Source organism: Nerophis ophidion, linkage group LG11 (genome assembly GCF_033978795.1).
Source record: "Nerophis ophidion isolate RoL-2023_Sa linkage group LG11, RoL_Noph_v1.0, whole genome shotgun sequence".
NCBI classification, from domain to species: Eukaryota; Metazoa; Chordata; class Actinopteri; order Syngnathiformes; family Syngnathidae; genus Nerophis; species Nerophis ophidion.
The window spans coordinates 9,932,457-9,948,796 of record NC_084621.1 but is presented as its reverse complement, the minus strand read 5'-3'; the positions used below and the strand labels follow the sequence as shown (position 1 = coordinate 9,948,796).

At 42.1% G+C, this 16,340-nt stretch overlaps 1 protein-coding gene across 5 annotated transcripts; it reads right to left on the bottom strand.

Moving 5' to 3' along the window:
* Positions 1–14: 14 nt before the first annotated feature.
* Positions 15–15,613, bottom strand: tlr21 (toll-like receptor 21). 5 transcript variants are annotated; one of them, XM_061915068.1, is made up of 3 exons: positions 15,456–15,613; positions 15,035–15,079; positions 15–6,041 (listed from the first exon to the last, which is right to left on the bottom strand). In XM_061915068.1, the coding sequence occupies exon 3, from the start codon at positions 5,973–5,975 to the stop codon at positions 3,015–3,017; it is 2,961 nt and encodes a 986-aa protein (XP_061771052.1). In that variant the 5' UTR covers positions 5,976–6,041; positions 15,035–15,079; positions 15,456–15,613; the 3' UTR covers positions 15–3,014. The 5 variants fall into 5 exon arrangements, with proteins under 5 accessions (XP_061771052.1, XP_061771053.1, XP_061771054.1 ...); XM_061915069.1 differs by having other exon boundaries at positions 15–6,038; XM_061915070.1 differs by lacking the exon at positions 15,456–15,613 and adding an exon at positions 15,160–15,198.
* Between the last annotated feature and the right edge of the window lie 727 nt (positions 15,614–16,340).

The window sequence follows — 16,340 nt, the reverse complement described above, 5'->3', positions numbered from 1 at the left end:
TTTTGCGTCAATGGAGGATATGTAGACAAGTATGTTAACACATTAGTTGGAGAATATTTGGAATTGTTTGGCATTCATCATAATGTTGATGTGCTGGTTTGCAAAAACAAAAACAAAAAAACATTCAGTGTCATTAAAAAACATATAAAAAACAGAAATACAAGACATTTTGAACCTCCAAAATGAACCTTTTACCAGGAAGTAGTTTTTTATTCATACATTGAAAAAAATATAGGAAAAAGGGCAGGGAATTCGATTCTTGAGGGTGACTATTAGAGATGTCCGATAATGGCTTTTTTGCTGATATCCAATATTCCGATATTGTCCAACTCTTAGTTACCGATACCGATATCAAAAGATAGCGATATATACAGTCGTGGAATTAACCCACTATTATGCCTAATTTTGTTGTGATGCCCCGCTGGATGCATTAAACAATGTAAGAAGGTTTTCCAAATCAAATCAACTCAAGTTCCATCCATCCATCCATCATCTTCCGCTTATCCGAGGTCGGGTCGCGGGGGCAGCAGCCTAAGCAGGGAAGCCCAGACTTCCCTCTCTCCAGCCACTTCGTCTAGCTCTTCCCGGGGGATCCCGAGGCGTTCCCAGGCCAGCCGGGAGACATAGTCTTCCCAACGTGTCCTGGGTCTTCCCCGTGGCCTCCTACCAGCTGGACGTGCCCTAAACACCTCCCTCGGGAGGCCTTTCGGGTGGCATCCTGACCAGATGCCCGAACCACCTCATCTGGCTCCTCTCAATGTGGAGGAGCAGCGGCTTTACTTTGAGTTCCTCCCGGATGGCAGAGCTTCTCACCCTATCTCTAAGGGAGAGACCCAAACTCATTTGGGCCGCTTGTACCCCTGATCTTATCCTTTCGGTCATGACCCAAAGCTCATGACCATAGGTGAGGATGGGAACGTAGATCGACCGGTAAATTGAGAGCTTTGCCTTCCGGCTCAGCTCCTTCTTCACCACAACGGATCGGTACAACGTCCGCATTACTGAAGACGCCGCACCGATCCGCCTGTCGATCTCACGATCCACTCTTCCCCCACTCGTGAACAAGACTCCTAGGTACTTGAACTCCTCCACTTGGGGCAGGGTCTCCTCCCCAACCCGGAGATGGCACTCCACCCTTTTCCGGGCGAGAACCATGGACTCGGACTTGGAGGTGCTGATTCTCATTCCGGTCGCTTCACACTCGGCTGTGAACCGATCCAATGAGAGCTGAAGATCCCGGCCAGATGAAGCCATCAGGACCACATCATCTGCAAAAAGCAGAGACCTAATCCTTCAGCCACCAAACCGGATCCCCTCAACGCCTTGGCTGCGCCTAGAAATTCTGTCCATAAAAGTTATGAACAGAATCGGTGACAAAGGACAGCCTTGGAGGAGTCCAACTCAAGTTATGAAAAAAAATGCCAACATGGTACTGCCATATTTATAATTGAAGTCACAAAGTGCATCATTTTTTTTAAGAAGCTTCAAAACAGCAGCTTGGAATTTCGGACATGCTCTCCCTGAGAGAGCATGAGGAGGTTGAGGTGGGGGGTGTGGGGGGTATATATTGTTGCGTTCCGGAAGACTTAGTGCTGCAAGGGGGTCTGGGTATTTGTTCTGCTGTGTTTATGTTGTGTTACAGTGTTTGTCCTTCTTGTTTGGTGTGGGTTCACAGTGTGGCGCATATTTGTGACGGTGTTAAAGTTGTTTTTACGGCCACCTTCAGTGTGACCTGTATGGCTGTTGACCAAGTATGCCTTGGATTCACGTGTGTGTGTGAAAAGCCGTAGATGTTACGTGACTGGGCCGGCTCACAAAGGCAGTGTCTTTAAGGTTTATTGGCGCTCTGTACTTCTCCTTACGTCCGTGTACACAGCAGCGTTTTAAAAAGTCATAAGTTTTACTTTTTGAAACCGATACCCATATTTTGAAACAGGTACCGATAATTTCCGATATTTCATTTTAAAGCATTTATCGGCCGACAATATCGGCAGTCCGATATTATCGGACATCTCTAGTGACTATTTGATTTAGATACGATTCTTGATTTGAAATGATTATCGATTCGAAATCTATACTTTTTTTCATAACATTGGATGCAGTTCTATGATTAACTACATCCCTCCATAAAATAGATAAACAGTTCTGACCAATTTCTAAATGAGTTAAAAGAAAACTGGTTCTGTTTAATAAAATGCTTCCCTAAACATTTAATAAAGTCAAATACTAATAAGGCAATAAGAATAGTATCCAACACTTCTCATTTCTATAGTAAATATGTACTGGGCATTTATCAAATATATATATATATATATATAGTGTTTTTTTTTACAGCTGATTGGAAATAATTTAGTAGGTAATAGTTGAACAATCCTAATTGATATGTAATTGGAAAGAGAAATTAAATGTATCGTAAAACTAAGTGTCAACCCTTCGAAAATGCCATTTACAGGCTGTCTTTTGGAGAGTGATAATGTAACTAAGTATTATTTAATAGCAACTGCTGAAATTAATATGTTTTGTAAATTAAAAAAAATATCATCAGCTTTGTTGTGCTCCAACATGACGCCACTCAAACCTTTGAGCCTTGTTTTTAGAGATTTAAAGGAATTGGTGCATGTGCCTCACAATACAAAGGTCTTGAGTTCAATCCCGGGCTCGGGATCTTGCTGTGTGGAGTTTGCATGTTCTCCCCGTGACTGCGTGGGTTCCCTCCGGTACACCTTCACAAACATGCACCTGGGGATAGGTTGATTGGCAACACTAAATTGGCCCTAGTGTGTGAGTGTGAATGTTGTCTGTCTATCAGTGTTGGTAATGCGATGATGTGGAGACTTGTCCAGGGGGTACCCCGCCTTCCACCGGAATGAAGCTAAGATAGGCTCCAGCACCTCCCGCGACCCCAAGAGGGACAAGTGGTAGAAAATAGATGGATGGATGGGTTTCGACTTGTACAGTAAACTAAAAAAGCACTGCAATATCACATTGTTGTAGAAAGACGTACAGATCAAATTTCAAGATATATAAAAGTTTTCGTCAGCAATCAAAGTCCGAGTATCAGAATCTCTGAAATCGTAGTTGTCCGCAGCCGCACCACCGTCTTCGACGTCATCGTACTCCGTTTCCAGTTTGCTCCCTGTCTTCATCGCCCTACGAAGCTGATTCCAGAACAAGTCTTGGGCCTGCATGGGATTAATGCCATCTGAGCCGGGCCACCGCAGATACGTCTTCTTCAGCATGACCTTCCTCATGCGGTGGTAAGAGGACATTTGGCGCTCGGTGATTGTATCCAAGAAGATGAGCAGGAGGACGTCTCGGTGCTCGTCAAAGAGCCGGTAGCTGGCCAGTTGGATTTCCAGGGAGCACCACTCACTTTGGAGGAAATTCCTGCTCACGACACAAATGGTTTTGCGACTACCGTACACAGCTGTGACAATATTGTCCACGATGTCCCGGCCAGGCTCAAAGTCCCTATGATGTAGGCAAAGTTTAAATGACGAGCCGTTGCCCTCCAGGTTGGGCAGCAACTGTTCCATGACCCACTCTTCGTCGTTTGAGTTGTAGGAAATAAATGCGTCATACGCGCAGTTCTCTTCCTCCTCTTTAATCCTGCGCCACTGCTCACCACACCAGGAACGGAACACATAGTAGCCATACTTCATTTTCCAGTAAAGTTTGACGTAAAGTATCGGGACGGCTGTGAACAGAGCTGCAAAGACTGCTGTGCTAAAGAAAAGATACTCTGCGAGATCGATGTAGCAGACTCTGGTGTCATAGTTGTAGAAGCTGTGTTTCTCACCTTTTGGGCACGACAGATTGTAAACGTATACCACCTGGACATTTGGGTTGTGCAACGTCCAGTTTTGCAACCGGCTGTTGCTGCAGGTGCAACTGAGAGGGAGGTTGCGTATGTCCAAGTAGCGCAGATTGGGAAGACTTTCCAACGCCTCGACATCAAAGCTCTGCATGCCGTTGTGATTGAGCTGCAGCTTGTTCAACTTGGTCAGATTGCCAAACACATCTTTTGAGAAGGTCTGAATACCAGCATTCTCTAAAATAAATACGGCCAATTTTTGAAGGTTTTTAAAGGTTCCCGGTTTCAGCGCCATGTTCCCATTGCAGCACCCATCCAGCGTGAGGAATCGCAAACTTGTCAGGTCGTCAAAGGCATCGTCGGCAATGTCAGAGATTTGGTTGTTACTGAGATAAAGAGAAGTCAGGTTGCCCAGGCCGCGGAAAAAAGCGTGAGGCACAAGCGTGAGGCCGTGTGGACGCTGGCCACCCAACTTCAAATTTTGAAGTTTACTGAACTTCACAAATGGTGCATGGACAGTTTGCTTGAAAAAGCGAATCAAATTGCTTTTTAAGTCCAACACTGTCAGTGTATCCTGAAATACGTGATAGAGAGACATGTCAATCTTTTTCAGATTGTTTCCATCCAAGTAGAATTTTGACAGACTTTTGAGTCCCTTAAGTGCAGATGACTGAAAATTACTGATCTTATTCCCCCCGAGGTCCAGTATTGTCAGCTTGCCAAGGCTATGGAAGGTTCTGTTGAAAATGACCGATATACGGTTGTTGCGTAGGTTGAGGGTTTGCAAAGAAATCAAATCTTTAAAAGTGGAGTGGAATAAGTCGGTTAAGAGGTTGTTGTCCAAACGCAGCGTCTCGAGCCTCTTCAGTCCATCCAGCGCATGTTTATCAAGATAAGCGACATTGTTGATGTTTAGCTTTAGGGTTGTGATGTTTGGTGTGTGAATGAAAGCATTTTTACTAATCAGCAAGATGCGGTTGTAGCGGAAGCTGAGGTTTTCAATACTATAGAAACGCTTCTTTGTCCTGCAAGTGTTCAGGGCTGTCAGTAGGTTATGTTCGTAGTTAATGTTTTTTAAAAAAACATTCTTCCCCAGAAAACCAAAACAGTGTAATCCGTTATTGTTCTTTGAAGTCAGACTATTCTGGGATAGATCCAGAGACTCAGTGATCTTTGGGCAGTCAGACAGTGTGTCCCAGCTTAGGTATCTAATGTCATTGACACCCAGACGCATTTTTTTAATACTTGTCAACTTAGAACTCAGCATCTTGCACAGCTCCCTGAGCAGACTGTCATTGTTTAGACCTGTGCCAGTAAAGTCCACATGACCAAAGTTGATCTCGGTGATGTTTAAAAGCGTCGCTACCTTTACCCCAGTTGACCGCAGATTCAGGTAGTTGGTTCGACTAAGGTCTATTTCCTTAAAGGCCATTGCCTGTAGTTTGGAATTGTAAGACAGATCCAAAAGTGAGACCCATTTGAGGAAGGAAGGGCCGCATTCTAATGTGGAAAGATTGTTATTACAGATTAATAGTTTAGCAAGAGATTTGGGAAGGGAAACATTGGAGTGGCGCAGAGAGGTCAACTTGTTAAAACAAAGGTCCAGGTTTTGCAGTTTGTTTAAGTGTGACACAGACTCAACAATCCTTGAAAAGTTGTTTATGAGGTTTTCCCTCAGTATTAACGTGTCAAGCTTGAAGAGAGACGAAAAAATCTCCCCTGGCAGCTGCTGTAATTTATTGCCTCCCAGCGAGAGAAAAGTGAGATTCAGTAGGCTCCTAAAGAGTGAGGAGCTCAGTTGGGATACGTTGTTGGAGGACAAATCAAGATACTGAAGTTGAGGTAAGTTGTGGAAAGCAAACTTGTCGATAGTGTTCAAGTGGTTGCTGTCCAATTTGAGCTGCTGAATGTTGTGGAAATTAATAAATGCCTTGTCTGGAATTTTCCCGATATCATTTCTTGAGATGGTAAGATTGAGGACAGACTCTGGGAGGCCATACAAAATGGCGGATATGTTTGTTTTCTTCCGGTTCATGCATTTGAAGCTTTGTTTATTTGAGTCCTGGTCCTCGATGCAGTTTTGGTAAGTGTACGTGGCCACCATCTGGGCTGCTATGAGGGCCACCCCAAGTTGCAACAACTGGCAATGTCCACATGCCATGGCGTCTTGTTCTTGTCCTCAGTCTCCCTTGGATGTCAATTTTGGACGTCCGTCAAGGTAAATCTGCTGGGATATGGCACATGTTAGAGATTAGTGATACCAAATATTTATTTGACTAAACGTCAAACGCTCATTTTAAAGAAATGTGATGTGTATACACGGTGGTACCTCGGGTTTGATTGATTGATTGATTGAAATTTTAATGAGTAGATGGCACAGTACAGTACATATTCCGTACAATTGACCACTAAATGGTAACACCCGAATAAGTTTTTCACGTTAATCAATTCATGGTACAAATATATACTATCATCATAATACAGTCATCAAACAAGTTAATCATCAGAGTATATACATTGAATCGTTTACAATCGGCGGGTGGGATGTGGAGGGGGAGTAGGTTTGGTTGATATCAGCACTTCAGTCATCAACAATTGCATCATCTGAGAAATGGACATTGAAACCGTGAAGGTCTGACTTCGTAGGATATGTACAGCAAGTAGTGGACATAGAGAGATCACAAAGCATATTAACAAGTATATACATTTGATTATTTACTATCCGGGGGGGAGGGTGGTAGTTTAGGGTTGAAGTTGCCTGCAGGTGTTCTTTTAGTGCAGTTTTAAAGGAGGCTAGAGATGCACTTTATTTTACTTACACCTGTTGGGAGTGAATTCCACTATGTTGTGGCTTAGAAAGAGAATGAGTTAAGACCATTGTTAGATCGGAATTTGGGTTTATCGTGGTTTGTGGAGCTCCCCCTGGTGTTGTGGTTGTGGCGGTCATTAACGTTCTGGAAGTAGTTTGACATATACTTCGGTATCAGGGAGGTGTAGCGGATTTTATAAACTAGGTTCAGTGCAAGTTTTTTTACTCTGTCCTCCACCCTGAGCCCAGCCCACTTTGGAGAAGTGGGTTTGAGTGAGGTGTGATCTGAGGTGGAGGTCTTGAAGTAACCTGGCTAGCTTGTTCTGGGATGTTTGGAGTCTAGATTTGAGGGTTTTGGAGGTGCATGCATAATTGAAAAAGGGTTGAATGATAGTTCCCGCTAGAATCTTCATGGTGCTTTTGTTGACCAGAGAGGAGATTCTGTAGAGAAATCCCGTTCGTTGGTTGACCTTTTTGATTACCTTAGTTGCCATTTTATCACAGAAAAGATTAGGCTTTTGAATGGACCCTAGGTGGGTGACCTCTTCTTTCCTGGTGATCAATCAATCAATCAATGTTTATTTATATAGCCCCAAATCACAAATGTCTCAAAGGACTGCACAAATCATTACGACTACAACATCCTCGGAAGAACCCACAAAAGGGCAAGGAAAACTCACACCCAGTGGGCAGGGAGAATTCACATGCAGTGGGACGCCAGTGACAATGCTGACTATGAGAAACCTTGGAGAGGACCTCAGATGTGGGCAACCCCCCCCCCCTCTAGGGGACCGAAAGCAATGGATGTCGAGCGGGTCTAACATGATACTGTGAAAGTTCAATCCATAGTGGCTCCAACACAGCCGCGAGAGTTCAGTTCAAAGCGGATCCAAGACAGCAGCGAGAGTCCCGTCCACAGGAGACCATCTCAAGCGGAGGCGGATCAGCAGCGTAGAGATGTCCCCAATCGATACAGGCGAGCGGTCCATCCTGGGTCTGGACTCTGGACAGCCAGTGATAACAATGTCACCCACTTAAATAGAGTAAGCTGGGGTTAAGAGTGCACCAGTTTACAGTTCTTTTCAGAATACAAGCTGTCCCTTGGCCAATTGTTATGCCTTAGGTTATAAACAAAAATGTGGGCTTTGAGCCTACATATCAGGAGTTGTTGTAGCTAATGCCGCAGTGAACCCCTTAAGATCCGACCAAAATATCAGGTCTTACTCGCTATAAGTGATCGTAAGATATCGACATACCTTTTGTTTTTCCAACAAGAAAATGAGTGTGAAGGATAGTGCTGAGAAGAAGTGCGTAACAGAAACATGACCAAGCCTGTAGGAGACTTGGTAGACTAGACTTCTTAGACTTAGACTTCCTTTTAATTGTCATTCAAATTTTAACTTTACAGGACAGATAATAACAAAATTGTGTTGCATTAGCTCATGGTAGTGCAGGATAAAAAAAATCAATAAGGTGCAGATATAAATAAATAGATTACTCTACAGATAAATATATTGCACTTTTGCATATACATCCAGGTTTATGGATGTATGTTATATTGTCTTTTATATTCCAGCGAGTTAATCCATTTGGGGGGATGAGGGGATTATTATGATGTTCAAGAGTCTTACGGCCTGAGGGAAGAAGCTGTTACAGGTTCAAGAGTCTTACGGCCTGAGGGAAGAAGCTGTTACAAAACCTGGAGGTTCTGCTACGGAAGCTGCGGAACCTTTCTAGAGTCCAGCAGTGAAAACAGTCCTTGGTGTGGGTGGGAGGAGTCCCTGCAGATTTTCTGAGCCCTGGTCAGGCAGCGGCTTTTTGGAATCTCCTGGATAGGAGTATGAGGAGTCCTGATGATCTTTTCCGCCGTCCTCACCACACTCTGCAGAGACTTCCAGTCTGAGGCACTGCAGGCTCCAGTCCAGACAGAGATGCTGTTGGTCAGCAGGCTTTCTATATTGCCTCTGTAGAATGTAGTGAGACCATTCTCCCGAATTTCTACCGATTTCCGCCTGGATAACTATATTGGGGGCGTGCATTTAAGGCACTGCCTTTAGCGTTCTCTACAACCTGGCGTCACGTCTGCTTTTCCTCCATACTAACAGCGTGTCACATAATATTTGTGGCTTTTACACACACACACAAGTGAATGCAAGGCATACTTGGTCAACAGCCATACAGGTCACACTGAGGGTGGCCGTATAAACAACTTTAGCACTGTTGCAAATATGCGCCACACTGTGAACCCACACCAAACAAGAATGATACTAGATTTTGCATTTCACTAAAGTTATATAAGCCTTGCTTGTTCAATATTTATCGCCCAACTTGTTTGGGTCCATATTAAAAGGTTAATTTGTTCAACCTTGGCCCGCGGCTTTGTTCCGTTTAAAATTTTGGCCCACTCTGTATTTGAGTTTGACACCCCTGCTTTAAGCTATGGCTAGCTAGCGGCTAAAGTCCAGCTGCAGTCTGCAGTCTCTTAGCTACTTTCAAATCACGAATCCTCTCCTTCATGACGACAAATAAAGTACGTTTCTTACAAGTATCATCCCTGCAGGACGAGGACTAGCTAAAAATGCTTCACTACACACCATAGCTCACCGGCATCACAAAGTAAAACGCCATGGGTGGATCGACACCTGGCATCCACTGTAATGATACCAAGTACAGGAGTGTATTTCGTCGATATTACTATGATTACGTCTATTTTTTGGCATTACAACATCTTCTTTAGTTTTTTTATTTATAGTATGTTTATAAAGTACCCCAAAGGGAATAAGCGGTTGAAAATGGATGGATGGATGTTTATAAAGTTAGGAAATATGTCCCTGGACACATGAGGACTTTGAATATGACCAATGTATGATCTTGTAACTACTTGGTATCGGATTGATGCCCAAATTTGCGATATCATCCATAACTAATGTAAAGCATCCAAACGACAGAAGAATAAGTGATTTCATTTGAACTGAAGTGTAGATAGAACATGTTAAAAGTCAAAGTAAGTAGATATTAACAGTAAATGAACAAGTAGATTAATTCATTTTCTACCACTTGTCCTTAATATTTTTTACAAAATAAAATGGAAAATTGCACATGTTACTGCATATGTCAGCAGACTAAATTAGGAGCATTTGTTTGCTTACTTACTACTAAAAGACAAGTTGTGTCGCATGTTCACTATTTTATTTTATTTAAGGACGAAATTGCAATAATATGTTTAATGTTAAAATAAAATAATGCCGTTTTTTGTGGTCCCCTTTTTAGAAAAGTATCGAAATTCATTTTGGTACAACACTATCAACATGTATTAGTTTTGTTGGAAATATTTATATATTATGTAACTAAAAGCTTCCGCCAAATTTACTTTTTAATGATGTTCTAAAATGTGTGTTCTAGGAAAACATGTTTATAAGCACCAAACATGAGAAAATATCAGTATCTTTTTCAGTCATAGTCATAGAGGACATTAATGGAGCCGATCACCTTTTTCTAGGACAAAAGTCCATAAGTAGTATGTAATGTACTTTAAAGTGAAGCAGAGTCCATATAACTGAACCACACAACTAAGGGAAAAAGGACTTTGAACTTGAATGACCATAAAGAGGCCCATAAAGCATGGGTGTCAAACTCTGGCCCGCGGGCCAAATTTGGCCCGCCATGTAATTTATTTTGGCCTTTGAGACAATATTAAATTAACATTAGAGCTGGCCCGCCGATATTATACGCCGGCGGTGCATTCACCGCTAATTCTAATACTTGCCAACCCGCACGATTTTCCCAGGAGACTCCCGAATTTCAGTGAACCCACAACAAACAAGAATGACAAACACATTTCGGGAGAACATCTGCACTGTAACACAACATCAACACAACAGAACAAATACTCAGAACCCCTTGCAGCACTAACTCTTCCGGGACACTACAATATACACCCCCGCTACCAACAAACACCCCCTCCCCCCGCCCCCAAAAATCTACCGGGACAACCATTCTCCCGATTTCCACACGGACAACAACCCCAGTCACGTAATATATGCGGATTCTACACACACACATATATGCAGATTCTACACACACACACACACACACACAAGTGAATGCAAAGCATACTTGGTCAACAGTCATACAGGTCACACTGAGGGTGGCCTTATAAACAACTTTAACACTGTTACAAATATGCACCACACTGTGTACCCACAACAAACAAGAATGACAAACACATTTCGGGAGAACATCTGCACTGTAACACAACATCAACACAACAGAACAAATACTCAGAACCCCTTGCAGCACTAACTCTTCCGGGACACTACAGTATACACCCCCGCTACCAACAAACACCCCCTCCCCCCGCCCCCAAAAATCTACCGGGACAACCATTCTCCCGATTTCCACACGGACAACAACCCCAGTCACGTAATATATGCGGATTCTACACACACACATATATGCAGATTCTACACACACACACACACACACACAAGTGAATGCAAAGCATACTTGGTCAACAGTCATACAGGTCACACTGAGGGTGGCCTTATAAACAACTTTAACACTGTTACAAATATGCACCACACTGTGAACCCACAACAAACAAGAATGACAAACACATTTCGGGAGAACATCTGCACTGTAACACAACATCAACACAACAGAACAAATACCCAGAACCCCTTGCAGCACTAACTCTTCCGGGACACTACAATATACACCCCCGCTACCAACAAACACCCCCTCCCCCCGCCCCCAAAAATCTACCGGGACAACCATTCTCCCGAATTTCTCCCGATTTCCACACGGACAACAACCCCAGTCACGTAATATATGCGGATTCTACACACACACATATATGCGGATTCTACACACACACACACACACACACACACAAGTGAATGCAAGGCATACTTGGTCAACAGTCATACAGGTCACACTGAGGGTGGCCTTATAAACAACTTTAACACTGTTACGAATATGCACCACACTGTGAACCCACACCAAACAAGAATGACAAACACATTTCGGGAGAACATCCGCACTGTAACACAACAGAACAAATACCCAGAACCCCTTGCAGCACTAACTCTTCCGGGACACTACAATATACACCCCCGCTACTAACAAACCTCGATTTTGCATGTCTCTATAAAGTTATATAAGCCTTGCTTGTTCAATATTCAATGCAAAACTTGTTTGGGTCCCTGTTAAAGGTTCAGTTGTTCAACCTTGTTGTTTACCATGAGTTGATTAACGTGGACCCCGTCTTGAACAAGTTGAAAACTTACTCGGGTGTTACCATTTAGTGGTCAATTGTACAGAATATGTACTGAACTGTGCAATCTACTAATAAAAGTATCAATGATACTAATAAAAGTATCAATGAAAATCAATCAATCAACTTTGGCCCGCGGCTTTGTTCAGTTTAGAATTATGGCCCACTCTGTATTTGAGTTTGACACCCCTGCCATAAAGGTTACCGTAGTTCCTTGAATTGCCGCCGGGGCTCTAATTAATTTAAAACCTCTTCTCATTCTGGCATGAGGTAAAGGCAAGCATGCGCTAATTATTGTAAAACCTCTTCTCACTCCGGCGCTTACCAAAGGCATGCGGTAAATTTAGGCCTGCGCTTATAAATTTGAGTGTGATGTAAGGATACCATCATGAAAAGCACATTTAATAAAAAAACGTTATTATGGTCTTACCTTTACTTATAAATGAAGTCCATGCGCAGCTCCTTCTGATCAAAAGCATCGATAACTTGATTATAGAAGTCTTCCTTATCTTTCTTCAGTTTTAAAAGTCTCTCTGTCTCGATGGAGATATCCCTTTATTACTTCCTGCTTCCATTGAAAGTCCAGTTTAAAAAACTGTTTCATTTTAGATATGTAATCCTCCATGTTAAAAGTACAAGCGAGAGGAAAAAATAAACGATCGCTGCTTTTTGTCACACCTTCTGCAGCCGAGTTGTCGCAAAAAAGATCACTAGCGCCCTCTACCACCAGGAGGCGGAAGTCATTTAATGACTCTTATTTGACACACGCAGCAACGGTATATTAATAAAACATAGCTGCTTACTGTTCTTTTAAGCATATTCAATAGCTTGGATCTTAAAGCCTACTGAAATAGCTCTTAATCTTCTTCCCTTAATGCGATTTCAAATGATCGGAATCAGCCTCCTCCATTTTGAAAATGATGGCAGGTGAAGTGTCACTCGTGACGTGATGGGTTTGACCCGGTGGAAATCCTAGACATGCGCTAATAAAAATAATATTTTGCGAAACAAGTTTGACCCGGCAGTAATTCTAGGCAGGCGCATACTATATACCCGGCGGCAATTCAAGGAAAGTCCAGTTTAAAAAACTGTTTTATTTTAGATATGTAATCCTCCATGTTAAAAGTGCAAGCGAGAGGAAAAAATAAACGATCGCTGCTTTTTGTCACTTGTTCTGCAGCCGTGTTGTCGCAAAAAGGATCACTACCACCAGGAGGCGGGAGTCATTTAATGACTCATATTTGACACACGCAGCTACGGCATATTAATAAAACATAGCTGCTTACTGTTCTTTTCTGCATATTCAGTAGCTTGGATCTTAAAGCCTACTGAATAGCTCTTAATCTTCTTCCCTTTATGCGATTTCAAATTATCGAAATCAGCCTCCTCCATTTTGGAAATGATGGCAGGTGAAGTGTCACTCGTGACGTGACGAGTTTGACCCGGTGGAAATCCTAGACATGCGCTAATAAAAATAATATTTTGCGAAACAAGTTTGACCCGGCAGTAATTCTAGGTAGGCGCATACTATATACCCGGCGACAAGTCAAGGAAAGTCCAGTTTAAAAAACTGTTTTATTTTAGATATGTAATCCTCCATGTTAAAAGTGCAAGCGAGAGGGAAAAATAAACGCTCGCTGCTCACTCTTGCTGCGTTTTGTCACACCTTCTGCAGCCGAGTTATCGCAAAAAGGATCACTAGCGCCCTCTACCACCAGGAGGCGGGAGTCATTAAATGACTCATATTTGACACACGCAGCTACGGTATATTAATAAAACATAGCTGCTTACTGTTCTTTTTAGCATATTCAATAGCTTGGATCTTAAAGCCTACTGAATAGCTCTTAATCTTCTTCCCTTTATGCGATTTCAAATTATCGAAATCAGCCTCCTCCATTTTGGAAATGATGGCAGGTGAAGTGTCACTCGTGACGTGACGAGTTTGACCCGGTGGAAATCCTAGACATGCGCTAATAAAAATAATATTTTGCGAAACAAGTTTGACCCGGCAGTAATTCTAGGTAGGCGCATACTATATACCCGGCGACAAGTCAAGGAAAGTCCAGTTTAAAAAACTGTTTTATTTTAGATATGTAATCCTCCATGTTAAAAGTGCAAGCGAGAGGGAAAAATAAACGCTCGCTGCTCACTCTTGCTGCGTTTTGTCACACCTTCTGCAGCCGAGTTATCGCAAAAAGGATCACTAGCGCCCTCTACCACCAGGAGGCGGTAGTCATTAAATGACTCATATTTGACACACGCAGCTACGGTATATTAATAAAACATAGCTGCTTACTGTTCTTTTTAGCATATTCAATAGCTTGGATCTTAAAGCCTACTGAAATAGCTCTTAATCTTCTTCCCTTAATGCGATTTCAAATTATCGGAATCAGCCTCCTCCATTTTGAAAATGATGGCAGGTGAAGTGTCACTCGTGACGTGACGAGTTTGACCCGGTGGAAATCCTAGACATGCGCTAATAAAAATAATATTTTGCGAAACAAGTTTGACCCGGCAGTAATTCTAGGCAGGCGCATACTATATACCCGGCGGCAAGTCAAGGAAAGTCCAGTTTAAAAAAAAAGTGTTATTTTAGATATGTAATCCTCCATGTTAAAAGTGCAAGCGAGAGGAAAAAATAAACAATCGCTGCTTTTTGTCACACCTTCTGCAGCCAAGTTGTCGCAAAAAGGATCACTAGCGCCCGCTACCACAAGGAAGCAGGAGTCATGTAATGACTCATATTTGACACACGCAGCTATGGTATATTAATAAAACATAGCTGCTTACTGTTCTTTTCAGCATATTCAATAGCTTGGATCTTAAAACCTACTGAATAGCTCTTAATCTTCTTCCCTTAATGCGATTTCAAATTATCGAAATCAGCCTCCTCCATTTTGAAAATGATGGCAGGTGAAGTGTCACTCGTGACGTGACGAGTTTGACCCGGTGGAAATCCTAGACATGCGCTAATAAAAATAATATTTTGCGAAACAGTAATTCTAGACAGGCGCATACATATACCCGGCGGCAAGTCAAGGAAATACGGTATACTATATATGATATCATATAAATGCAATATCATTTAACCCCATTGATTGATTTTAAGAATGAGCTTTTTTTTTTTTTTTTATACCAGAGCCGAAGTCCACAGTTCGGAGGTCTTTCCTGGTCCGATCATCTATCAGAGTGATATGAAAATATCAGGTCATGTCCTTATGACTGCACATGAGTGTTCATTTCCCTTTTCCCACGGCTCACCTTCAGTCTAAGTTCCCTGCAAGATACCAAACATGACAAAAACCTACACTCCTTGAAACCGTACCAAAACCATATCATCTGTACTATTCCAGCAGTTATATACCTGTAACACAATTCTCTTAGCTGTAACATTTATATGGCAATGACTCACCGAAGAAAAAAAAAAAACATCTATTTTTCTGTTCCTCAAAATGAATTCTTGCCACAGAAGAACACTTTTACACATTCTTTGCAATTTGTATGAATAAAAAAAACAAAAACATTAAGTATAAATCACACTGGTAGAATCTACTTACCCGTTAAAATAATTGTGTCTTGCCTTCCCAATTCGCTTGTAAAAAAGAAAGAGGAAGAGGACATTTGTGTTTCCCTTCATATAAACCTCGAAATGAAAAAAAAAAACACCTCAAAATGTCAAAGGAGCTCTATTGAATTGCAAGAGTGAAAACACAGCATGCACGATATTTTTTCTGTAGAAATAAAGTCACACACTTTTTTTTTTGTGCATAGAACGTATTTATTGGAAGGGTGCAAACATGAAATAAGAAAATTGGGTAATTCCGTTTTCTACCGCTTGTCCCTTTCGGCGTCACGGGTGGTGCTGGAGCCTATTTCAGCCGCATAAAATTATTCTAATTACAGCTGAAGACTAGGCCATTTTTTGTAGAAATAACACTAATGCCGACATAGTATGTTGCATAACAACTATTTCCTCACATAGAGTGCATCTGGAAAGTAATAAGAAGGCTTCACTTTTTCTACAAAACCCAAAACCAGTGAAGTCGGCATGTTGTGTAATTCGTAAATAAAAACAGAACACAATGATTTGCAAATCCTTTTCACATTATATTCAAATGAATAGACTGCAAAGACAAGATATTTAACGTTCAAACGGAGAAACTTTTTTTTTGTGTGCAAATAATCAATCAATCAATGTTTATTTACATAGCCCCAAATCACAAATGTCTCAAAGGACTGCACAAACCATTACGACTACAACATCCTCGGAAGAACCCACAAAAGGGCAAGGAAAACTCACACCCAGTGGGCAGGGAGAATTCACATCCAGTGGGACGCCAGTGACAATGCTGACTATGAGAAACCTTGGAGAGGACCTCAGATGTGTGGGGGACCGAAAGCAATGGATGTCGAGCGGGTCTAACATGATACTGTGAAAGTTC